This window comes from Salvia miltiorrhiza, chromosome 8 (assembly GCF_028751815.1).
Source record: "Salvia miltiorrhiza cultivar Shanhuang (shh) chromosome 8, IMPLAD_Smil_shh, whole genome shotgun sequence".
Taxonomy (NCBI): domain Eukaryota; kingdom Viridiplantae; phylum Streptophyta; class Magnoliopsida; order Lamiales; family Lamiaceae; genus Salvia; species Salvia miltiorrhiza.
In genome coordinates, this window is record NC_080394.1 from 23,677,204 (window position 1) to 23,702,253 (window position 25,050).

At 37.8% G+C, this 25,050-nt stretch overlaps 3 protein-coding genes and 1 long non-coding RNA gene across 5 annotated transcripts; 1 reads left to right on the forward strand and 3 right to left on the reverse strand.

Moving 5' to 3' along the window:
* Window positions 1-5,483: 5,483 nt before the first annotated feature.
* Window positions 5,484-9,386, forward strand: LOC131001991 (uncharacterized). Its single transcript, XM_057928662.1, has 6 exons — window positions 5,484-5,669; window positions 5,762-5,906; window positions 6,117-6,274; window positions 6,716-6,800; window positions 6,886-8,262; window positions 8,942-9,386. Exons 1-5 carry the CDS (start codon window positions 5,563-5,565, stop codon window positions 8,254-8,256), a joined length of 1,866 nt encoding a protein of 621 aa, XP_057784645.1. The 5' UTR covers window positions 5,484-5,562; the 3' UTR covers window positions 8,257-8,262; window positions 8,942-9,386.
* Window positions 8,470-9,204, reverse strand: LOC131001992 (non-classical arabinogalactan protein 30). The gene has a single exon (XM_057928663.1). The coding sequence runs from the start codon at window positions 9,160-9,162 to the stop codon at window positions 8,623-8,625; it is 540 nt and encodes a 179-aa protein (XP_057784646.1). The 5' UTR covers window positions 9,163-9,204; the 3' UTR covers window positions 8,470-8,622.
* A 2,224-nt stretch (window positions 9,387-11,610) lies between the features above and the next one.
* Window positions 11,611-15,643, reverse strand: LOC131001993 (probable inactive receptor-like protein kinase At3g56050). The gene is made up of 9 exons (XM_057928664.1): window positions 14,956-15,643; window positions 14,722-14,860; window positions 14,560-14,631; window positions 14,309-14,452; window positions 14,084-14,221; window positions 13,090-13,547; window positions 12,765-12,955; window positions 12,448-12,580; window positions 11,611-12,359 (listed from the first exon to the last, which is right to left on the reverse strand). Exons 1-9 carry the CDS (start codon window positions 15,056-15,058, stop codon window positions 11,806-11,808), a joined length of 1,932 nt encoding a protein of 643 aa, XP_057784647.1. The 5' UTR covers window positions 15,059-15,643; the 3' UTR covers window positions 11,611-11,805.
* Window positions 15,644-21,275: 5,632 nt separating this feature from the next.
* On the reverse strand, window positions 21,276-22,327 carry LOC131001994 (uncharacterized). Of its 2 annotated transcripts, none has more exons than XR_009094097.1 (2): window positions 22,133-22,327; window positions 21,276-21,536 (listed from the first exon to the last, which is right to left on the reverse strand). It is a non-coding gene; the product is annotated as an uncharacterized LOC131001994 (long non-coding RNA). The 2 variants fall into 2 exon arrangements; XR_009094096.1 differs by lacking the exon at window positions 22,133-22,327 and adding an exon at window positions 21,712-22,126.
* Window positions 22,328-25,050: the final 2,723 nt, after the last annotated feature.

Sequence of the window (25,050 nt, forward strand, 5' to 3'; positions counted from 1 at the left end):
TAGTTTTGACGGGCTGCCTTGGCTAGTTGCGGGGGATTTTAACGAAATTCTTTCAGATTCTGAAAAGCAAGGAGGTCGGGGCAGACCACCAAGGCAGATGCAGGAGTTTCGTGATGCTCTTGTGTATAGTGGCTTGTCCGAGTTGGAACCACTTAATACAGAGTTTACCTGGTGGAATAAGCGAAGGGATGATATGATTTATGAGAAACTGGATCGTTTTGTCGCTAATAGGGACTGGAAAGATGTTTTTCCTTGCATGGTTACTAAGGTTTATGATTTTTTTTGGCTCGGATCATAGGACGGTAGGCTGCCGTTTTGAGGTAGAAGGGGCCCCGCTTGTGTGTAAAGGGAAGGGTCGTTTTCATTGTGAAGATAAATAGTTTATGGAGCGGGAGTTTGTACCTGACTTCTTATGCGAATGGTTTTCCCTCCATTTTGAGTCTGATTTCCCAAGTAAACTCCGAAAGTGTGAACTGTTTTTGAAGAAGTGGTCGAAGGAGAAGTTTGGCAACCTCACTAAGCGGATTAAGAAGCTCCGGGAGGATCGGAATAAGCGAGTTCAGAATGTGAATTCAAAAATCTCGGAGGAGCACATTTTGGAGCTTACAAAAAAGATTGAGCAAGCAGTTGAAGAAGAGGCTTGTCATTGGAAGCAACGGGCGCGTGTGAATTGGCTTGCTAATGGGGATAGAAATACGAAGGCGTTTCATGCTCAAGCCTCAAAGCGAAAGAAGAAGGACACGATAAAGCGGTTACGAGATGAGTATGAGGAGTGGCAGGTAGAAGAAATGGAGATGGCTCGAGTGGTCAATAGATATTTTGACAATCTGTTTACTTCTTGTGGATCGTCGACGGAGGATGTTATGCGTGTGGTGAGTTCCATTGAGGAAAGATTGTCAGAAGACGATATTGACTTGCTAGAGAGACCGTTTACTGAGGAGAAGGTTAAGCGAGCTATCTTTGACATGCATCCATCTAAAGCGCCGGGGCCGGATGGTTTTAATGCTCGTTTCTTCCAACGGTTTTGGCCGGCTATGGGCAATTTTATAACAAAAGAAGTTCTTGAGGTGCTGAACAGGGGTGCGGATTTTGAAGGCTGGAATAAAACTTTGATTAGTCTTATACCCAAGAAAGCGAATCCGGAGGTGGTGGCCGATTTCCGGCCAATTAGTATGTGTAACACAGGGTATAAGATCGTTTCTAAAGCTATTGTTATCGTTTGCGTGAAATTTTGGGTCGGTTGGTGGATCAAAATCAAAGTGCTTTCATTAAGGGTCGGCAAATCACAGACAATATCCTTATTAGTTTTGAATGTCAGCACTGGATTCGTAATCGGAGACAAGGGCGGAATGGTACGGTGGCTCTTAAGCTTGACATGAGCAAAGCTTATGATTGAGTGGAGTGGGATTATTTGGAGGCGGTTCTTCGACAACTGGGCTTTCCTGACAGAATGCAAAGGCTCATTATGCAATGTGTTCGATCAGTCTCCTTTAGCTTCTTGCTTAATAGAAGTGTTTATGGAGAGGTGAAGCTGACGAGAGGTCTTCGGCAAGGTGATCCCCTTTCACCTTTTCTTTTTGTTCTTTGTGCGCAGGGTCTCTCTTCCTTATTCCACTTGGCGTCACATAGAGGGCATATTCATGGAGTTCCGATTATTCCAAGGGAGTTGTCCATCACGCATTTGTTCTTTGCGAATGACTCCTTGATATTTTTTAAGGCAGACCGCACAGAGGCTGCTGTTGTGAAGCGGATTCTCCGAGAGTATGAGTTGGCTTCGGGGCAGAGGGTAAATTTTGAGAAGTCTTCGGCATCTTTCAGCCCTAATACGCAGCGCTGGCAACAGGAATCAGTGCTTGAGAGTCTTGGTGTTCAGGAAGTAACGGAATTCAGAAGTATTTGGGGTTGCCTGCTTTTTCTCTCTGACAAAAAAGACTTCAATTTAGCTATTTGATTGAAAAAGTGCAAAAAAAGCTTCTCAGCTGGGGTCAGCGGGAGTTCTCGGGAGGAGGAAGAGATGTGTTGATCAAAGCGGTCATTCAAGCTATTCCTACTTATGCGATGCAGTGTTTTAAGTTTCCCGATTCTATTTGTGATAATATTAATCGTTTGTGTGCGGGATTTTGGTGAGGAGATAAAGATGATAAGCGGAGAATACATTGGAAGCGATGGGATAACTTGTGTCGGCCCAAGGAGTGGGGAGGGATGGGTTTCTTGGATCTGCAGAATTTTAACAAAGCTCTTCTTGCTAAACAAGTATGGCGTATGATTCGGAACCCAGAATCCCTGGTGTCTAGAGTCTTTAAAGCTCGGTACTACAGAAACATGGATATTATGGATGCGTCGGTTCGAGCGGGAGCGTCCTATATTTGGCGGTCTCTTGCTTGGAGTCGAGATCTTGTGGACTGGGGTAAATATTGGAAGGTCGGTGATGGCGAAAGGATCCAATTTTTTCAAGATTCATGGGTGAAGAATGGTTCTGACAGCAGGCTGATGGGAAAAGAAAGAAGTGATCGGGTGGAGGATCTAAGAGTAGCAAACTTTATAGATGATGATGGAAAATGGAATAAAGCTCGGCTCGATCAGTTTCTTTGGCCGCCAGATGTTGATCGAGTGCTTATTACGCCTGTTGCCGAGCATGGTGAAAGTGATGAGATTGCTTGGCGATTTGAGCCTAAAGGTCAGTTTTCAGTGAAGTCTGCTTATTTACTTGCGATTGGCTTTTATGATCAGCATTCTTCGACAAGTGTGCGAGAGATGAAATGGTGGAGTAAGCTTGTTTGGCATCTCTCTATTCCGCCAAAGGCGCGAGTCTTCATGTGGCGAGCTCTCTCGAACCTGATTCCAACAGAGCTTAACCTTAAGAGACAACACGTCCCGGTTGAAGGCAGCTGCGTTAGCTGCGGGGGTGGCTGGGATTCTACTGAGCATAGTTTGCTCTATTGTTCAGCTGTCCGGCAGTCTTGGAAGGAGAGTATTTTCTAGTCTCTGTTACAGAAAGCACGAGGACTGGAGTTGATGCATGTGGCTTGGGCTATTCGTGACAATTTTTCTAAAGAGGAGCATGAGGTGTGGGTGATAATGGTGTGGCAGATATGGGTTGCTAAGTGTAAGTTTAAACATGGGGATGGCGAGGTTCTTAGAATACCATCGGCACAGGAATGTATGGCTATATGTGAGGGTTTTCAACGTGCAAAACCAGCCTTTGCGATGAGCACTGTCATGGGGTTGTCATTGGGTGAGAAGAAGTGGAAGAGACCAAAGCGAGGAGAATACCGAGTGGATGTTGATGTTCTTTTCGATGAAGGGGCTCGAGCTTTCGGAGTTGGAGTGATTGTCAGGAATGAGTTGGGGACGATTTGTGCTGCAATGTCTAAGAGAACTCAACCTACGACGAACTCGATGATAGCGGAAGTTATGGCGGTGGTCGCTGGTATAGTGTTTTGCGTGGAGTGTGAATTCAGGCCGATTCGTATTTACACAGATTTGATGTTTGGCCGCGAGAGTAATGGCAGATCCAACAGAGGAGGCGGATTTCTTACCGTTAGATATACGCGAGATCCTTGAGGCTGCTCGTGATAGTATTCTTATTGGCGTTTTCCAGATCGGTGAATGAGGCCGCACATTGTTTAGCGCAATATGCGTGGAAGATAGATAGTTGTTGTCAATGGACGCAGGATTTCTCGTGTTGGCTTAGGGATATTGTACGTCTTAACGTTGAGTAATAAAATCGTACTATTTTCCTTTCAAAAAAAAGTCTATGTTAATATTTTCCTCGAAATTTAATGTGCACTAATCACATATCACTCATGGAACGTCGTCATATGAGTCAAACGTGTTTATTTTGTAACAAATCAAAAAATGATATTATTATTACCATAGCTAATAATACTATGCTGAAAATCAAAATCAAAATCAAAACAAAATACTTCTTGAAAATTGTGGCCATATTGCTATATCGGAATCTATATATTAAAGCAAAATAAATCATATCCTACGTGGCATCATACAATCACTCCATTCTATCTTTCTCAATTCTCATTCATTCTTATTTTTTTCTAAATTTTAATCAATTTCTATATCTAAAAATCATTAAAAATCTAAAAGTCATGATATATTTAAAAACTAAATATCTAAAAAGTCATTATATAAATACTTCAACAAAATAAATTCTATCCTACGTGGCGTCGTATAATCACTCCATTCTAATTTTCCTCAATTCTCATTCATTCTTATTTTTTTAATTTTTAATCAATTTTCATATCAAAAAACTATTAAATATCTAAAAATCATTATATATCTAAAAACTATTGAATATCTAAAAAACATTATATTAATATTCTAACGGACATGATTTATTCACGCTATTTTCAACGAATTTTTTCGTTGAACATATGGGGGGTCGAAACCCAGAACCCCCAAAAATATTGTATATGTTCAGGAATGTTCAACGAAAAAATTCGTTGAACATGACGTGAATAAATCATGTCCGTTAGATTAGATAAGATCAACGGATAAGATTACTTCTCTCTTCTTTCTTACATTTAGGCCTTCTTCATTGAACCTAACCCTATATATATTCAATGGAGACCACTCCCTTAGATAAAAAATAAAGACTAAATTAAGACCATTCATCTTACTCCAATCAACGGTTCATATAATTTCCTGATTTGATTTTTCTTGTAATTAAATATTGGTTTGAACAAATCCCGAAAATTCTTCTCTTTCCATTCTGGGACCTGATCCGTCAATGAACATAATAGGTGAACATTAAAATGTTCATTTGTTTTCTACGAACATATCGACGAACATTAGTATGTTCATTTGTTTTTCTACGAACATATCGACAAACATTAATATGTTCATTAGAACTATTTTCTACAAACACTACAAATCTGCAGATCCGGCGGCAGCGCGACGGTCGCCACCACGAGCGTCCACGTGACCGCTCTGGACGGCCTGGTGAACGTAAACTCCCTCTTCACCGTCGCCGTCTTCGTCGGCCTCTCCTTGGCTACGCCGTCGTCGATAGATTGGGGAGATTGGGAGGGAGGCGAGGGAAGGGGGAATGGAGGGGACAACGGCGGTCTCGAACTCGGAGGGTACGGCGGATGAGACGGAGGAGGAGATGGAGGCGAGGAGCAGCAGCAGGAGGAAGAGGAGATGCCGGCGGCTTCGCCGGAGAAGAACACTGTGGGAGAGATAGAGAGTGTGTGAGTTGGGAGAAGAAAATACAAAATGACAAACCTAACCTTTATTATATAAAATAAATGAAATAAAATCATAATTAAAGGTTAAATTATCACATTAGATTAAGTAAGATCAATTCACAAGATTTGGTCTTTTTTCTTTATTTAAGGGAGTGGTCTCCATTGAACTCTCTCTATATATATATATATATATAGGGAGAAGATCTATATATATATATATATATTAAAAAGTAAAAACTAAAAAGGTTTTGGACGAATTGAAGCAAGCAAGATGAAGGCGCCTTAATGAATTCAAAATTAAGCAATTGCACCTATACCCCCCAAAAAAACCCCTTTCTGCTCAATTTGCAACAAGATGTCAGAGACGAGCAACGCGAAATCTCCTTGCGAAAATCTCTTCTCGTCTCTGATTTCCGAGATCAAATCCTACAATGGGATGGATCCTCTGCTTCCATGGCTTCGGTAATAATCTCACTTCTCGACTCCAAGTTTATTTCATGTGTTGTACTTGCATTTGTATGATTGGGTTGCGATTTACTTGTGTATCTGAGCAGTGGGATAAAGAAGATGAAGGAGACGCTGCCGCCTCAGCTTCTGAAAGAGAAACTTCCTCGATTTCTCCAGAAATGCGCCGAGACTTTCATGACCGACCGCCGTTACTCCAACGATTTGCGATACCTCCGCGTTTGGTTGCAATTGGTATCTCCTTCTTATCCGCTGTAGCAAGTTATCGTTTTTGTTTCCGGCGTTCTTTCGATTGACGTTTAGTTTGATTTTGTGTTTGGGAAGCATTGAGCTCATTGTGTCGTTATGAACTTATTGGCTCAGTATTGAACACTCTAATGTGGTCATTGATTGGATGAGATTTGAAGCATGCTTTTATAAATTTTTATATGTCTTGCAATGTAGTTGGATTTTGTGGAAGAACCAAGAGCAGTGTTGAAAACAATGGAGATGAATCGGATCGGGCTGAAAAAGTCTCTGTTTTACCAAGCGTATGCCCTTTATTATGAGAAGATGAAGAAGTTTGACGCAGCGGAGAAAATTTATCATCTGGGGGTGCAGAAGTAAGAAACTTTTAGTTAGCAGTTCGGTAGCAACTTTCATGGAGAAATCTGACCTTTTTCTGCAGTGAGGCTAGGACAAAATTAATTGCATTTTTACCCGTCTGATCCATCTACTATTTAGTAATTGCATCCTCTTTATTTAAGCATGTCTTAGATTCTTATGTTTTGTACTGAGCTCTCTAATATAGACCATTTATTCATCTCAATTGAGTTTGCTTTCAGATTTTGATTTAATAGTTTTGAGTTTTAAAACCATGTGATGGTCGTGCATATGATCGCAAATTCCAACTTCAATTTAGCATTTCACAAAAAAAATCATATTGCTGATTATACCATGATCAGTTTGTTTACAATCTCCTTTTAAAACTCATGAATGATGCAGAAGTGTGGTTGCATTTATTATTGCTGTGCTGAAGTTTTACATCCTCTATACTTATACAGCCTTGCAGAGCCCGCTGATGAGTTGCAAAAGTCATACGAGCAGTTTCTCTATCGTCTGGAGCGAACAAAAAAAAAGAGAGTTCAGGTTTTTCTGTTTATCACATTTTGCGTAGCAACTTTTCCATTGTTGGTCAGGTTCGTATATTAAACCATGTCTGCTCATAGTGCAGGTACAGGGAGGGGATACAAACAAGGGGAGATTGAAGCGCGATGAGGTTAGAAGTTGCAAAGAGAGTTTGCACAAAATGGATGGTCAGCCTGCAGATATCCGGTGTAAAGATCATTTGCTTGGAACAGAAGCTAAGTTCGTGAATATTGGAAATAAGGTGTCACTCCAAAGCTCCCAGAATGAAATGCTTGTACATGAATCAAATCGTAAGCACATCTCTGCAACATCCAGTAATATTGGAGTACTTGATGAAGAACTTTTTAGAAAGGTAGTTGTAAGTGATTCCCGAGTTGAGGTCAAAGTTGGACAAGATGAAAACAAAAAACTTTGTAGTGATGACACGGTTGTGGTTAGGTTTGTAGATACTGCGATTGTTGGAAAATCCAATGCAGAAGATGCACGGCATCATGGTCTTGTTGAACCTACGATTAATACAAAAGAGGCCATGAATGCCATTAATAGCATGTTTCGACAGCCATTAGAACCATCAATCTCTGGCAGGACAAGAGCAAATAAGTCCAGTGCTAGTGGCAATATGAAGAATGGATTTAGGGTTCTTACTGATGAAAGCTTAGAGTCGCAGCAGAACTCTTCAGAGGTTCCATCACTGCCCCAACTCACACCACCTGACACTAATCAGCCTCTGGACGAATCATTTGAAATATACGTGGATGGCGAGGAAACTGTTGATATTAAAGAGGAAGTATATGGAAAAGGTATACCAGCTCAAGACACTAATCCTGTTAACATATCTAATAGTCATGCTTCCGTGTTTGCTAGACCAAATGATCACCCTTCAGCATTTAAGGACCCAAATCCTAGGAGGCCAATCCAAGCTGGGATCCGGGAGGATACAGTAGTTTATAGGTTTGTAGGATCAACCATTTCAGATGAACCAGAGGTGGAGAATGCTTGGCATCATGGCCTTGTAGACCCCACCATTAATCTGAGGGAGGCTATGCAAGATATTAATAGCATGTTTGGAAAGCCAATTGAATTTACAAGGAAAAGAAGGCCAAGGAAACACGTCGAATCACCTGAAGTGAAAGATCATAGTGGAGGGTTTCTAATACTTCCTGATGATGATGAACCAGATGATACAAAGGCTGATGCTGCTAGTGGTTTCTTCCAAAAACCTCTAAATATGGCTTCGAAATGTAACCCTGATCAGAGCCGAAATAAAATGTCAGAAGATATGAGCAATCATTCTGGGTTTTTAATTCTTCCCGATGATGAATTGGATAATCAACAAGAGAGCTCCATGCCAAGTTCATCTACTAGAAACGACAGTGATTTATTTGAACAAACTTTGTGCACCAAAGAGGCAATGGCTGAAATCAACAAATTGTTTGCAATGCCAATGGATTTTTAAATGCCTGTAAGTGAGATTTTTAGTCCTCTTTCATAGTATTTTGATAATTTGCTGTAGTTTATCTAGTCCATGCTCTTGATAATACCAAACTTTTCTTTACTTCATGTCCATATGTTTTGTGTTCCTTTCGTGTTTTATTAATTTTTTTTATTTGTGCTTTTAGATTCTAATAGTCCTATATCCTTCAAAAGTAAATGCGGGAAAGTAGTTAAATGATTCACAAATCAAGAAGCTGCTCAGGATACTTCATAAATAATTCGACTTACAAATAGAATATTTTCTAATAAATGGAAATGTAGATTGATAAACAACATAGGGAAAATTGGAAATGGAGCTTTATCAGGGCTTGGGGAGCTAATAATTAATTTAGGGTTCTTCCTTAGGAGCACAATGATCCGGGCGGAAAGCCAGTGGACCTGCAGCATATATCACTGCCTCGTAGTTTTTTCCAACAATTCTCTTGTCTTCGTAGCGAAGTGGAGCACCATAGAGTCCATAATTGACATTGGTGAGAAGGTTGCAGGTTTTGAGAGGGGAAGACACCAGTTTTACTTTGCATGAATGTAGGGGATGGTCCAAGAAAGAGTGGCTCATCTTGAAGCCTTTAAGCTGTGCATAGAAGTAACCATTTTTATCGGTATCAAATGCCTTGTAGTAGCTGACTCGATTTCTGTGATCTTTGCAGATGACACTAATGGTGGCTGCTTCAATAGGCTTAGCTCCGCTCAGGTGCCACGTACCGTAGGTCTCACAGCTTTGGCAGTAGACGACACCTTCGACCACGACGTCAGCGACCTTCTCTGCCGGTTTTGGAAGCTGCGGGGCTGTCTCGTTGGCGTTCATCAAGTGGGGGAGCAGGGTGAGAAAGAGGAAAGGAATTATAGTAAGGAAATGACGGTTTGCCATCTTTGAGATGCTACGAGGTAGGGTGACTTTTTCTCAAGATTGTGTTATGAATTGCTGAGAGTATTGCTGGTATTTATAGTTTGGGTTGTGGGGCTTGAATTTGGGCATATATGATTCCCAACGTGGTAACAACTAAAATTCTATTTGTATAATTTGGGGTTCACGTTATTGCCAACGTGATGGCCACCTTCATATATAATATATGTGTTCTGCCTATAATTTAATCGTGCTCTTTATCTCGCTTCATTTTGTTTGCTATTTGTATCGACCTTTCATAATATTGGCTAGGAACTTTCATTCGATAATGTTGACTATGCAATTTTTATCCAAATTTTAGAACTTGTTGCAAATTAGATAGACCTATTCACAAAGTGTTTCAACAATGTCTCAACCTTGCGGTTGATAGTTAATTTGCACCTTCTAATTTTTTGTACGAATTTAGAATTGAGATTTAAACATTCATCTAAAGTCAACACTTCGTGTGGATTGCCGTTTTCCATGTTCGTCGTCTAACATACAAAATTGCAATTCAAACTATCAAGAAGTTATTACGGTTAGAATTCAGTAAATAGTTACCCCTAAAGATTAATCAAACAATGAATAATAGTTAGCACTAATCTATACTATCTATACTAATAGAAAAAGAGTCTAAAGCAATTTAAGGACAACTTATGGGTTGTCTATTTTACCCTTACTACATATTTTATTTTAAAATTGTTTTATATATTATACTCCCTCCGTCTACGAAATGAGTACCCATTTGGGGGTGACACGGGTTTTAAGAAATTGATTAAGTGTGTGTAAGTGGAATAAGGGACCCACTTTTATTGTGAGTAGGATGAGTGGGGTACACTTACCAAAAAAGGAAATGGGTACTCATTTGGTGGACGGACCAAAAAGGAAATATGGGTACTCATTTCGTGGACGGAGGGAGTATGTATTTATAAGAATATATTAATTCATTAGATATTACACTAAATCTATGTGATATATAACTATAGCTATTGATTAGGCTTATAAATAAATATATCCATTCAATAAATTATCTAACAAAAGTAATGAATTAATAAATTTTTTAAGATAATAAATTATCAAATAAAATAACATTAATTAAACGTACAGCGTACGTTCTTTCTGCTAGTAAAATAAAAAAGGAAAAAGTAGCAATTAAACCTCTAACATGGACACCCCTTTGGTGTTTGATCCCCTATACTTGACATTGGATCAAATTCCATACGTAGCAAAAAAAATTATTTTTCGCAATTCATATATTTACACAGCGAATTCATACATGTTCTACAAAGAATTCATACATTTTAGGTAGTTCTTATTTTATATGTTTAGAAGTGTTTATTTTTATAGTAGATACATTAATTTTTATTGTGGATACATTAATTATAATGGTTCTCACAAAAAATAGGGTTAGATTCTAGTGAGATTGTTATTTTTCGTGGGACATGAGAATAATGAATAAGACAGTATATAGTATTGAATTAGGTGTATATAGTATTGAATAACGATATTTAAAAAATTGATAAAGCTTTTGCTACTCCTGGATTCGAACCTAGGTAAAATTTCGCTCCCTCCAGGTAAATATTAGCAGTATGTTACATTAAATCAACACATACGAATCAATCTATGATATCACCATATATAGGGGAGCTCATTGGAACCATATATCAATTAACAAAAGGATTAAGTGAGAACTACATCTTTTCGTGATAACTGAGAACTATGGACAAACACGTAAAATACATGAATAAGAGATGGTCAAATCGTGAATAACTAAATATAACACATATTGAAGATTGAAAATCAACTAATGTGATTGTTCATGTATTATAATTGTTTACGGTCCGATTATCTCTTGTTTATGTATTTTATGTATTTGTATATAGTTCTTAGTTCTCACTAAAAGATGTGGTTCTCAGTTCCACTGAAATCTTAACAATTAAATTTAAAGATTACATGTCGGTGGACTTAAACTTGAGACAATTTGACCTCAAATATTAAACACTCTATCATTAGACCAACACACACACTATCAAATGCATATTTATTTAATAATGATGTAACTTATTAAACAAGATCAAAGTAACTTAATTTGAACCAAATTTCATACTTCCTTCGTCCCACTAAGAATGGCTCCCTACTTTTAGACACGTAATTAAGAAGAACATTAATTGAATGATAAAAATGATAAATAGTGGTGAAGTTCATAACTTTTTGTGTGTGAGAGTAATTTTTTTTTTTTAAAATGGGTCATTATTAATGGAACAGACGAAAAAGAAAAAAGAGTTATTATTAATGGTACAAAGGAAGTATAACCCAGCTTAATTACAACCTTAAAAGCAAGGCCTCCATATTGTGAAGTCCTAGATTAATAGTAATTGAATTAGTTTGCATATGGCAATAGATTCCACTCTTAAATTTTAATAGACGGTACACTTTCTCAACTGCATTTGTCATTTACACCAAACCTTAGTTCACATCTCTCACCAAAATTAAAAAAAGACATTTATATATATATTCACCACCATATTTTATCCCCGCCCCTCTCTACATACTTGAATTTACACGAAGAGGCAGCAAGAAGCTTCCTCCACAGACAATAAACATAAGAAACCTAATCCCATTTTCAACTTAGCTGGCCTCAGTCGACAGAATCTCAAGCTCCGCCCACCAAAGGGGTGACAGTTTCGGGATGGCTCCGTCGGGCCCTATCCCGGTTATCACTCTCAACCTCGTACAAACTTCTTTCATCGACGGCCTCTCATCAGCACAACATCTGATCAGTTCACCAATCTGTTGGAGCTGATCTTCCTGATACGTTCTCAAGGTCGGGTCGACCATTTCTCTCAGAGTTTGTGTTCCTCTAAGATAATCCGATGCCCAGTCTTCAAGAGAGTCACTACCCGTGGTGTATGGGAGCCTACCTGTCATCATCTCAAACAGTATGACCCCAAAGCTGTAGACGTTGCTCTGTGGATCAGACTGCCTCTCTGCTGCAGCACCTTCGTCCCAGAAGACAATGTCGGATACTTTGGCAGCATAGTCTTCGGTTAGATAGATTGAGGATGAAGTCAGGTTTTTGTGCGCTAATGGGGATGTCAATTGGTGCATGTGCTCGAGACAGTATGCGATGCCCATTGCAATTCTCAATCGCATTGTCCAGTCCAAGTGTTCGGCTTCTTTTACTGCAATATAGGTGGGAAAATGACTGTCAGCTTAAACAATAGAGATCCAAAGGGAAATGCAAAAAGTAATTCAGAATCGAGCACTCACTGTGTATGTGCTCGAACAGAGTTCCGTTGGGAGCATACTCAAAAACCATCATTCTTGTGAAAGGCACCTGCTCCTCACAAAAACCAAGTAGGCTGACGAAATTCTTGTGATTCACTTTTGATAGTGAGTCAATCTGAAATTGCAGATGAAAAAGGTGTTAATGCCAACAACAATCAACGGCTAAGTTTCATTCCAGCTTTTAACATTGGAAGGCTACATACATTAGGATGTCCAAGTAAGATACACCATGAAATTCATCATTATCGTAAGTTGTTATGAAATTTTAGAAACTCCCAATATAATCACATAAAAGGTACCTTCTTCCTGAATTGGCTTTCCAGATTACCAGACCAGTCCTTTGCAGATGACATGGCAACGGATGCAACTGCAATCTCAACCCCACTGGACAATGTGCCCTTGTAGAATGTACAAATCGATGTTGAACCAATCACGTTGCTAAAATCTTCACAAGCAGCTTCGAGCTCAGATCTCTTGAGCTTTGGGACACCTGAGACACCAACAATGGATAATTTGGTAACTGAAAATCTACACACGATGCTAGAACAGTGAAGTTAACTTGAATCTCTGTGCCACGTTATGCATAGCAATAAAACGTAAATTGTGTAGAGGCAAGGAGAGTACCAGTTACAAACGCTCTCTGCAGCTGGCCACTTAATCCTGTTGCCCAGGGCTTGACAGTTGCAACTTTACCATATTGATAGAAGACAATACCAATAATTGTAAGTAAAAGCAATAGAGAACCACCAATGGATGCAAGCAGTACAAGTGTCTGATCCTTTCTGCCACTCCTAGCTGCGGTAGTTCGATTCTCTGCTTCTGGAAGTATTGTTCGAGAATTATTGTTAGCGGAAGGGGAAGAGGATGAGGAAGGTGGCGTAGGCACAGGTGGAGGAGACTGTGGCACAGGATCAGGAGCCGGAGCTGAACTTGGAGGTGGAGCTAAATCTGGATCTGGAAATGGTGGTAGAAATTCTCGAGGGGGACTTGGTGGAAGAACGATCCTGTAAGGGTTTCTCCTAACTGGAGGAGGTTCTTGTAATAATTTCCGCTCTCCCACATCTCTTTTTTCCCAGGAAGGCCTGTAGAGGTAATGGATATCATGGACTTGAAAAGGAAAAGTATATTGAATGTCAATAAGGACTTTGATACATTTAAAGGATGAGAAGAGTAAATCATATGATTTTAAGAACCTGAATATGAAACTATTTATATGCTTTTAAGCTTACAAAAATATGTATATTAATTTTAAAATATTAAAATACATGTGAGTTTACATAATTATGCACAAACATAAAAGTTCCTACATAGATATATAATACATAGTATTTTGTTTCTATGTAGTAAAATTACTTCTATTATGTAAGATATGTATGTAGTACATATTTATGTTAATGTTTAATATTATGTATAAATATACTTGTTCATTATACCCAAGTGTCACATAAGAAACTACATAGACATGTTAAATCAACTGTGATCACTACAAAAACTCTCATTCATTTTCACTCTCTTTTATTTTTACTACTATTCATTTGGCTTTTTCACACATCACCGTTCACTCACCAAAAAGAGATTAACATTTAACGGAAATGGAAGCATAAGCAATTGTATATACCACGACATAAATAGGCTTTCACAAGCTGCATCTTTGGATCTGGATAACAAGTCCTCCTCCACTTGAACTTCAGATAGCTTCTGAAGCTCGTAAATCTCAGGACTTATGTCGCTAATACGCTCATTATTGTCCAGCAAACTGCATCATACAAAGAACCCTATTCATCAGAGAGAGAAACGGCATTATTCTATCAAAGGATCGAGCAGGCTCCAATGCAATACTTACAGAAGTGTCATTGAGAAATTGTTGCCTAGACTACAAGGAAGATGTCCACTGAAGTTATTATATCCAACATCTAACACCTCCAATCCCTTTATGTAAGTGATTTCATCAGGGATCACACCAGAAAATGAATTGTTGCGCAAAATTCTACAAACAAACAATTTCAAGTAAATAAAACCGAAAAGGGGTACAAAATGGGGAAGGAAAATGGATATGAATTGTTTGAACACAGGTTGAACTATAGCATATCTTACAGAGATTTCAAGTGAATTAGAATCCCAATATGAGGAGACAAAGTACCTCTCAGACAGAGATCTTTGAGGTTCCTGCAAAAAATATAATATAAGACTTTCTGCACATCAAGAATCTCAAAATCAACAAAATTAGAAGCAATTTTGAGCAGAAAAATTACGTACAGATCAACAACATATCCTTTTGAGCAACCAACTCCAGACCAAGAACAGGGATTCTCCACTCCAACTTCATCAATCCAATTTGACAAAGCTCCATGTGGATCACTCTCAATTTCTTCTTTAAATTTCAGCAACGCCACACCTAATCATGCAAAATTTGAAACCCCAGAATTACTCTCCACTTCATTTTTTTTTATTTTTTGTTCTACTATTTCATTTCAAACATACAAATCGTACCTTCATCATTGAGAGACCAGCAAAAACTCAAGTTGAGCAAACAAAGGCTGCACAAAGCAAATGCCGCCAAGACACGATTTTTAGATCTCCAAAACTCTTTCATCTCATCAGAAACCAATTCGAGCCCCACTATTCCGTCAACCAAAAGTATATAATCAAATAATCAATCCAGCTCCAAAATGGCAATAGAACCAGTTTCTTGAAATAGTTCAACCACCTAACCTGGTTGACTCAGTCGAGCGGACAGATACAAAAACAAGAAAGTTGAATAGGAGAGAGAGAAAGAGAGAGTAGAAGCAAATTGCAAGCAAAAGAGATAAGGGTCTGAAAAGAGTAGTCGAATGCGACTGTGTACTAAATAAATACAAAGACTGATTCTTGAAAACGCGTAATTATGCAGCCTTCATTTAAAAGTTTAAAACCAATAACATCAAAAAAAGAGGCTTTCGGTTTGATTGTTAAGAAAAACAGCAGAATTAAATCTAAAAAGGGAGCTTTTTATGGGAATATTAGAGGGATTTATGCAAGTACGCGCTGAATTGGAGGTGGGATTTTCATATACAAACAGTCGATCTTTCCAGGACTTTTCTCAGGTGCCGTGCCGGCGGGTGACTTTTCAAATATAGATTCTTTTTACCAAAACGAGTATAATTTAATATACTAACTCACATTCCTATGCTTCTCAAAAACGATAAAGAAAGTGTATTACTAGTATTTTATTTATACTTATGCACCGCTTAATTTATATTTTATTTAGGGTTAATTACTGAAAAATTCATATATTTTCGCATTTTTTGATTTTTTTCATAATTTTTAAATTTTGCGTGATAATCCATGAATTAAATAATCATTCAGAATTTTTCTTCGACGATATTTTTCGATCAATTAATTTTTGACGCGGATAATATGTGTACCTATTTTATCCAAGTGTCACTGCGCTGGATATTACATGTAATTCTCACTACATTTTTCAATTAATATCTGATAAATATATTTGTAATTAAATTAGGAACCATAATTCCCACTTTCGCAGCCCAATTATGAAAGCTCTGTAGCCCTCTCTCTCGATTTTCTGACTCTCTCTCACTGTTTCTTTCTTCAAAATCAACTCTCTGTCCAAATCCCAACAGTTTAGGCCAAGGTGTTGGCTCCGCATCCATCCCCGGACGTATGTCGGAAATCCAGGACTCTGCTCAGCAAAGCAACCAGCAACAACTGTGCAAGTCACAAGAAATCATAATCATGAGGCTTAGTCCTTGCCGGTATAATAATCGGATCATTTTTCTTGATAGCATGCCTTCTTGTTGCCATATATGTGTTAATAGCATGACTGATTCTCATTATAAAAACAGTATCAGCCATATGATTGGGAATGGATGCAAGAATCACCATTCCATTTTCATTCTATTACTGCATACCAACCATGCCCTTAAGAAATAGGGCATTTTTGCCTATTAACACTACTAATTAGAACACTTTTTTCATAATTTTTAATACACTTAGCAATATTTTTCTTAAAACTCGTGTTACTCTCTTATAGAAAATTCATATCGGGCTAAAATTACCACTAAATTAATTTGTGGAATTTGAATAATGTATTAATTAAAATTTAAACGAAAGTTATGAGTATGTGAATTAGAATAATGTATTAATTAAAATTTAAACGAAAGTTATGAGTATGTGAATTATCAAGCTAATCGAATTGACTTTCCCTTATACTTTAAAAATAATAATGTGATATGATATTATATATGTATATCTATTGTCACTAGTATAAAATAATGCGTCCTTGCAAATTTTGATATGATAAATGTTCGTATTTTCAAATCTAAATTAATAAATCAATTCTTACAAATGTAACTAATAATCTGGCAAGTTTTTTCAACTTGTTTTTTCAAATTTGATTTGATGTCAAAATCAACGTGAATTTCCACGTCAGCAAATTTATTCGACTCAATACTATTCTGGTTGCCAGCTCAATTTAATAGCATCGAAAAATCGACCTCTGATTAGACTTGAAAACCTTCTTAATTCATTACACAAATATTTTTATAAATAGTATTCCATGAGGATATACATTTTTGAAAAATACGAACATTTATCAATTTAATGAATACATTTTCCCAATAAAGTATGTTAGGTAGCAAAAACTTGCAATCCTTGGATAAAATACGACCTATGATTGCATTGCATGTGTTTGTGTAGTTTGTTGAATAAAATAAAGAAGTGGCGTAGATTGAAATGGTGAATAATTAAAAAGGAATGAAGGATGATGTTGAATGAGTAAGAAACAAGAAAGCATGGACAAGTTTGTGGTGGGGACATTATTTAAGGTTTTGGAGTTTTATATTGAGACTTTGAGAGCCCATCCAACTCAGTTTTAATGAATCACACTTGCTGTGGGTCAATATTTCCAAAATCTCCATCTCTTTTTCGTCTTATTTACATTCTTTAATGGATAATTTTATTCCTAATTCCTATTTACTCAGTATAGTCATTCGTCCAAAATAAATAATTATAAATTTATTATTTATTTCAAAACTCATAGTCCTCGAATTAAATACTTTATAACTTATAATCCCCAATTATTTACCTTATAGCTCATAGCCTCCCAAGTTACATAGTAATTATTCTTCTATACTTTGTTTTTATAACCGTGTTATGCAATCTTCTTAATCATTTTAATTTTTGAAAGTTTTACTGTGTCATTTAAATTTACGAAATTATGTTGTGTCATCTCAGTTTTCGAAGTTTGGATGTTTAATTTCTACTATGAGATTGGTGATTCATGTTAAACTTTCTTAAAAATCATTTTTTGTTGGAATAGGCTTGGCTCTTGATATTAAGGTTTTTCATGTTAAACACTCCATTAATATATTCACTTAGCAACTTAATTACCGCTTAGTTGCGTCTATCCTTTGGAGTAGTAGTAAATTTTTGGAAGCAAAAGCTAATTCACTAATTGCCACGTAGCATGGTTAGTCCAAACAATTCATAAATTAAGTTAGCCCATAGTTTAGCAATGGCAAAATCACCTCGAGCGCCGATGCCCAGTAATTTTGATTGGTCCGATTTCGACCCTACATTTTTTAAAAGAGCGCGATTAGGTACATATATATTGTTATTAATCTATTTATATAAATTAGACTTGTGGAATGGCATAATTAATGTTCAATTTCTAATTATATTTACCTTTTTTGTTGTCTTATTATGCTGAATAATTAAAGCTTAAGCTTTTCGCTTGGTTTAACAATAAATATGTTATTTCTCGAGTTTATTTTTGCATCTCAATTTGCTAACATTATTATGGATGATAGATGGTTAATTATGAAAATCAAATAAAGTCTTTGAATTCTGCTAATGCATTTTATACCGACAATGTAAGTCGATAGTCTAGTATAAAAATAGATAATTAGATATACTATTTCAAATAAAACACTATTAAACTCATGTTACAAGTTTTTAATAGTAGTTTCATGGGCGAAAGAAACTGGAAAGAGATTAGGATACATTATCATCGCCTTATCTTCTCAATCTCAAAATGGTGGAAGAAAAGCTAGATTACGAATTTGTTGTGAGCGTAGTGGAATGTGTAAGCTTTCTAAGAATATTTCTACAATGTCTCGTGGCCTGGGACTGGTACAAAAAAGATTGGTTGTCCATTTTTGTTGCAGGGAGTGAAATTAAACAATGACGATATTTGGCTTGTGAAAGTTGTATGTGAGTCTTATAATCATCCACCCACGGAACACCTTGAAGGTCACTCATATGTGGCAAGATTAAATATAGAAGAAGAGAATGTGGTGTTTGACATGACGAGAATATGATTAGGTCAAGGAACATACATGTGATCATAAAAGAAATTAAGAGATAAAGAAAACGTGTCTGCAATGAAGACGTTATGCAATGCTCGCCAAAGACACACGACGCTTTCCTCCCGTGCAAGAAAGTAAAAAAATGATAAAAAAAACGAAGATTAAGTATAGGGATTTAGTTATATTTTGTGTTAGTTGTGAGATTTATAAGATTCCGTGTTGATTTGCTCATATGATTTGTAATTATAAATCTATTTGTGAAAAAATAAAGAAAATAAAAAAATTATTGATTTGAATTTTGATACTTAGATTTGTTGGAACTAATTGCAAGTCTATATTTTTTTATTGGAACAAATTGCGTCATTTTTGTGGAACGAATGATACCAAATGGCATATCATACCATTCATTCCAATTGTTGGTGCGATAGACATTGGTACGAATGGTGCGAAGCCCTTTCGTACCATTTGTGCCAAACACTTGGAGTAACAGACTTTGATACGAATGGTGCGTATAGGCCCTTTCATGCAATTTGTCCTAAGTGTGGCGCGACAGCTCTCAGAATGAATGGTGCGAAAATGCCATTTTGTACCATTCGTGCCAACACTTGGTGTGATAGACCTTGGGATGAATGGTGCGAATAAGTCATTGTTCGCTAATATTTTCACCACGCCGCAAGTATACGGTGTAGTTGCAATATAAGGGAAGCAAGGTCGTATTCCACAAGGATTGGTGAATTTAAACTTCTTTACACTATTAATAAGTTGTTTTTAATCTATTTAGACAACCAAAGTTCAAGAGGTGTTGATAACTAAAACAAAACTAAATAAAGCAAGAAAAGTAAATAACAATAACATAAACTTAGTGAATAAATTGGGGAATGACTTGAATGAAAGTTATCCTAGGGACTAGATTTCGATGGATCGTAATGAACTTCAATTTAAATCAATATAAATCTTGTTATGACTTACTTATCTAGGGCGATCTCCCCACTAGTTTTAGCCCCCTCCCGGACGACTAAAACAGTAGATTACGGGTCATAATTGCCGTCCCCGGTCAATTTCTAACCTATAACTCCCAATAGCACAAAAGATCAATAAGCCCTCACCCACCTCTCAACCTCCCGGTTTATTGAGATGATATGTATCAAACTCCTAATCTATTGTAATTATCCTCTCCCGATTCAAATCACAAATTAGAAATGCACAAAAGGTGGCCAACCAATCATACAAGAGATAAATCTAGGACTTGAAAAGATAACAATAAGCACAATCAAGATATATATTGAACAAAGAAATCAATCCATTACAAATCCATCTAATCTAATCCCTAAGATAAGAGATTTTAGCCAAGCATATTCATAATAAAAGCAAATCTCAAGTCATAAGAAAACATAAATAAAGATATAGAGAGATAGAGATTCATAGACAAATCCTATAATCTTGATCTTCAATCATGTAGTCTTGATGAGCTCCTTTCCAAGTCTTCCCCTTCTTTATTTGATTTTGGTGTTGTTTTTGTGTGTGGAAGAGAGAAAAAATGGTAGAGAATGGAGGCTAGGGTTTGGAATTGGAGAGTTGGGGAAGATGAAGTGGGTGTGTGTGGTGAATGAATGGGGAAAAGAAGAGAAAAATGGAGTTTTGAGGCTAAAATCGCGTTTGGGGTCCACTTGGGGGAGCCCCGCCCTTTTCCCGCGGTCACGGCCCGCGTCCGCGGCCTTCAAACGTGGGGGATGCTCAGGGGACCCGCGGTCCCGCCCCGCGGCCGCGGGTGGTGACCGCGGGTGTCTCCTGAGTCGGGAACAGCTGACCCGCGGTCTTACCCCGCGGCCGCGGGTGGTGACCGCGGGGTACTGGGCGTTTTGCACAGTCCGCTCGTTTTGCTCCGTTCTCCCTCGTCCGGACTCGGATTTGGTCGCCGTTTGCGCTAACGGATTCCTCTCGAGACGTACTTCGATCTCATGTCTTCAAAATCCTCCAATTAATTCTTGATTTTCCCTGAAATCACTCCAAAACTACACCAAGGAATTAAAACTCAACAAAACTCAAAATTGGGATACAAACACATATTAGCAATCAATTCATGGGGGAAAATGACAACAATTCATGCGATATTGAGGTACGAAAACCATGTTTGTCAACCCCCCCCAAACTTAAAGCGTTGTTTGTCCCCAAACAACAAAGAGAAGAGAAATAAAAGATAACAAACATGTGAGAATGAATTGGTGTCATTTCAAGGGCTTCAATTTTTTCAAAATATTTCACTAGTGTATCACAAGTAGATATGCATTTCAAGAAGTCACAAGTGATAGTAAGTTCAACATTATAGCCTCCAAGCTTGAATCCTCACAAGGTGAATGTTTCAATGATTGTCACACCCCAATTCTTGAAGGAATAAACTATAACTGGGGTACGACTAAAATCATATAAATGAACAAGGGAAGAACCTTGTGAAATTCAGATAATAGAATAAAATGTTGGGCAATGCCCTTTGTATGAAGAAAGATAGAAATCAAGTGATACTAATCAATCAACAACATTCAAAGCCTTAGGATCACAAGTTCGGTTTCATGCTTCCGATAACCAACGTTAAATAACATAGAGCTAGAAGTTGAGAGTTTAAGCTCGATAAAAACATAATTCAGAATTTAACATAAAAGTCTTAAGTTGGAGAAACAAAAGACAAATAAATGCTAGTGCAATAGCGGAAGACAAAATACGGAGTTGAACCCTAGCCTCAGCTCTGCCCCGTCATCACCAGCCATTAACCTGAAAACATTTGAAAGTAATTTTGGGCTAAGTACTAATGTACTTAGTGGGCTGCAACTTTTAAAGCATTTCATAATCTGAAGAACAGTTTATCCAATTTTACTGACATGACATAGAAGGTTTTAAAGAGAAATAACTTCTATGCATGTTAAAACATTTTCATATATATACATACTTAATTATTTTTCGCGCGTTTGCACACTCCATTCTGTTACTCGCTGTGATCCCGGACCTCTAGCCACCGACGGATCTCTGTCTCCCGCTGACTTGAACTGAGGGCGTAACCCAGCCAAGTATAATAAACCTCGGAAATTAATCCAGACAGGCCTATCATTACCATGCTCCGGAACACATCCCGTCGAGCACCCTTATAACGCCTCTGGTTAGTGCCCGATGGAGATCAACCCACCGAGTCAGCTAACAAGTGTACACAATTCTCAAACAACGTGTTAGGTCATAAGAGAACCTCAATTGATTAACTGTACGAGCCTTAAACATGGTAGAGTGCACAAAAATATTTTATTGGATAAACAGTTTATATTTCACGAATATTTAAGCTCAATAGCTAAATCATACATTTGAAAAAATAAGCCCACCTGTATAGGCAAAGCCTGTCGTTTAATCTTATCTCTGAATTGGAAAAGCAGTGCTAATCCTCCTGATGCTCAAAGCCTACAAGAAATCTATTCTCAATAGGTCTCCTTGAATTCTAATCTTAAGTCATAGTGAAGTGCTTAATATTCTATAATTCACTTAGCCGGGTTTTCAAAATTTAATGAATAAATAATTGAAAACATTTCTCTTGAGTTAAGAACACCAACAATATTCTTACTCATATTTTTTTTTAATAATTGGAATTATAAATAAAACCAATTAAATCATAAATATTCTTATTGCAAAATATAATGCAAATCTTGTCATGCTTAGCATATAATAAGTAATTTACTTAAAATATGCACATAATAATAATTTAATATTATTATAAAAATTTAAAATAATTAATCAAACTTAAAAAGTTTAATTAATTAAAATAATATAGTCCATTTTAAATAAAGAAGCTGCACAGCCCAATTGAATAAATTAATAAAGGCCCAGCAGATTTAAAAATTAAAAGCCCAACTGAAACAAAAATAAATAAAATCTCGGCCCAAAAACTCATAAAAATCGGCCCATGACTCAAGCCCACTCTAATTAAAATCGGCCCAACCTCAAAATTTAAAACAAAGGCCCAACCTCAAGCCCAAACTCTCAAACTAAGCCCTAAACTACACTCAAGCCCACTCTCAAGCCCACTCTAACCAAGCCCAACTCTCACCAAGCCCAAAGCCCAACCCTACACTCTCTTATCTCCCTCAAATCGCACAACACTCATACACACAAGCAGCTGCGCAGCAGCACTCTTCTCTCCCTCTCTCGGCTCCCTCAAATTTCCGCCGCCACGGCTCCTCCTCCGGCGACTGGCCGCCGCCCGCCGAATCACCACATCATCTTCCTCTCTCCTTTACTTTGGTTCCGCCAGACCCCCTTCTCCCATCTCCCTCATCGCACCAACACAAACTCACGCACCCAGCCCTCTCTTCTCCGCGGAGCTCCGCCGCCTCCGGCGTCCTCGCAGCAGATCCGCCGTCGCCTCCTTCTGAAAATCCAGCGGACGACGGCAGCGGCTTCACGCCACCACCACCAGCGTCCTAACCCCCAACTCTCTCTTTCCCCCTTGGCAACGACGAGCGCCGCCGCCTCCCTCGGTCTCTCTCTCGGCGACAGCAGCAGCAACAGCTCGTCACTGCGCCGTCGACGCACAGCCAACCTCTTCCCACCACTGACTCGACTCATACAAGCAGCAACAACAACCAACCGATTCGACGCCTCAAACTCGAAAGCAAGCTAAATCAAGATCAAGACTCCTCTTTTCTTTCTTTCGTTTATTCACAGACTTGAAAAACTATTTAGTACTTGCTTATGCACATACATGAATGTATATATATATATATATAAATATATGCATATATCTGTGAGATGATGAATATGGATTTGTTTCTCTGCTTTAGGCTCAATTAGCACAGGAAGAATTGGGCATAAACTAATTGAGTTAGAATTATAACCTTTTGGTGAGGTTTCGGCTGGTGTTTGTTGTTGTATTTGTTGTTGTTTACTAAGCTTCTGTGAATGGAGTTGTACAAGAATTTCAGATGTTGCTTTATTCAAAATTTGCAAGAGAGACAAGGAAGAAATGAAAGAATTTCAAAGTTCCAAACTTACATGGGCAGTGGCGTTTTTTTTTTTTTAGAGAGAGAGAGCTTGGGAGTTGCTGAAGGTTGTAAGAATTAAATTATGAAATTATGATTGCAGTTCTTACCTCTGCACTTGTTCCTTGGTATGTAGGAGAAATGGTGAGTGGAAGGGAATGGGGGGCAAGGTATCGTGTGTAGTGTGGGTGGAAAGTGTGAGTGAGTAGTGATGTTAACGTTGGTGGTGGAAGTAGTGAATTGGTGAGTAGTGTAGCACCATTGATGAGTAGTGGATTGAGGATGAGATATGGGAGGATTTTATTAGTCTGCATAAATACATGTATGCTATAAATAATCATGATATAAGGTGGCTATTAGGAACATAGATAAAATATTGGGACTGTAATAAATACTTCAGGGTTCGTTAAATAAATAGCTCGTGAAAATACTTAAATGCTAAATTAAATAAATATGCAATGCATATAAATTCAATAACTAAATTTACAAATGTTTTTGTAAATCATTTTTGTTGGAATTAAAAATAAATTCATTTTCTTTATATCCGGCGTGAATCATCTTACTTCTAAATTCGAAAAATTATTCTAAACTTAGCAAAAAGGAACGGGGTATTACATTCCTCCCTCCTTAAAAAAAATTTCGTCCCCGAAATTACATACCTTGATAATCTAGCTGGGGATACTTGACTTTCATTGAATCTTCAAGTTCCCATGTGGCCTCTTCCATCCCGTGATGGTTCCACTTCACTTTAACAAGAACGATGTTCTTGTTACGTAAAACTTGAACCTTGCGATCAAGTATCTGGACTGGTTTCTCTTCATAACTTAAGTCATGGGCTAGGACCACTTCATCATGCTTAATCACGTGTTTTGGATCAAACACATACTTTCTTAACTGAGAGACATGAAACACATTGTGCACGTCTCCAATACTGGGCGGCAATGCCAACCTATAGGCTACAGGGCCTATCTTATCTAGGATTTCAAAAGGTCCTATAAAACGGGGTCGTAACTTGCCCCTCTTTCCGAAACGTATAACTCCCTTTGTGGGAGAAACTTTGAGGAAAACTCGATCCCCAACATTGAATTCTAACCCCGATCGGCATTTATCGGCGTAAGACTTTTGTCTATCTTGAGCTTCTTTGATTCTTTGCTTGATGTGGTCGACCTTCTCAACCATCTGTTGGACCAATTCAGGACCTAACAACTTTCTCTCGCCCACTTCATCCCAGTAAAGTGGTGATCGACATTTTCGGCCATACAAAGCCT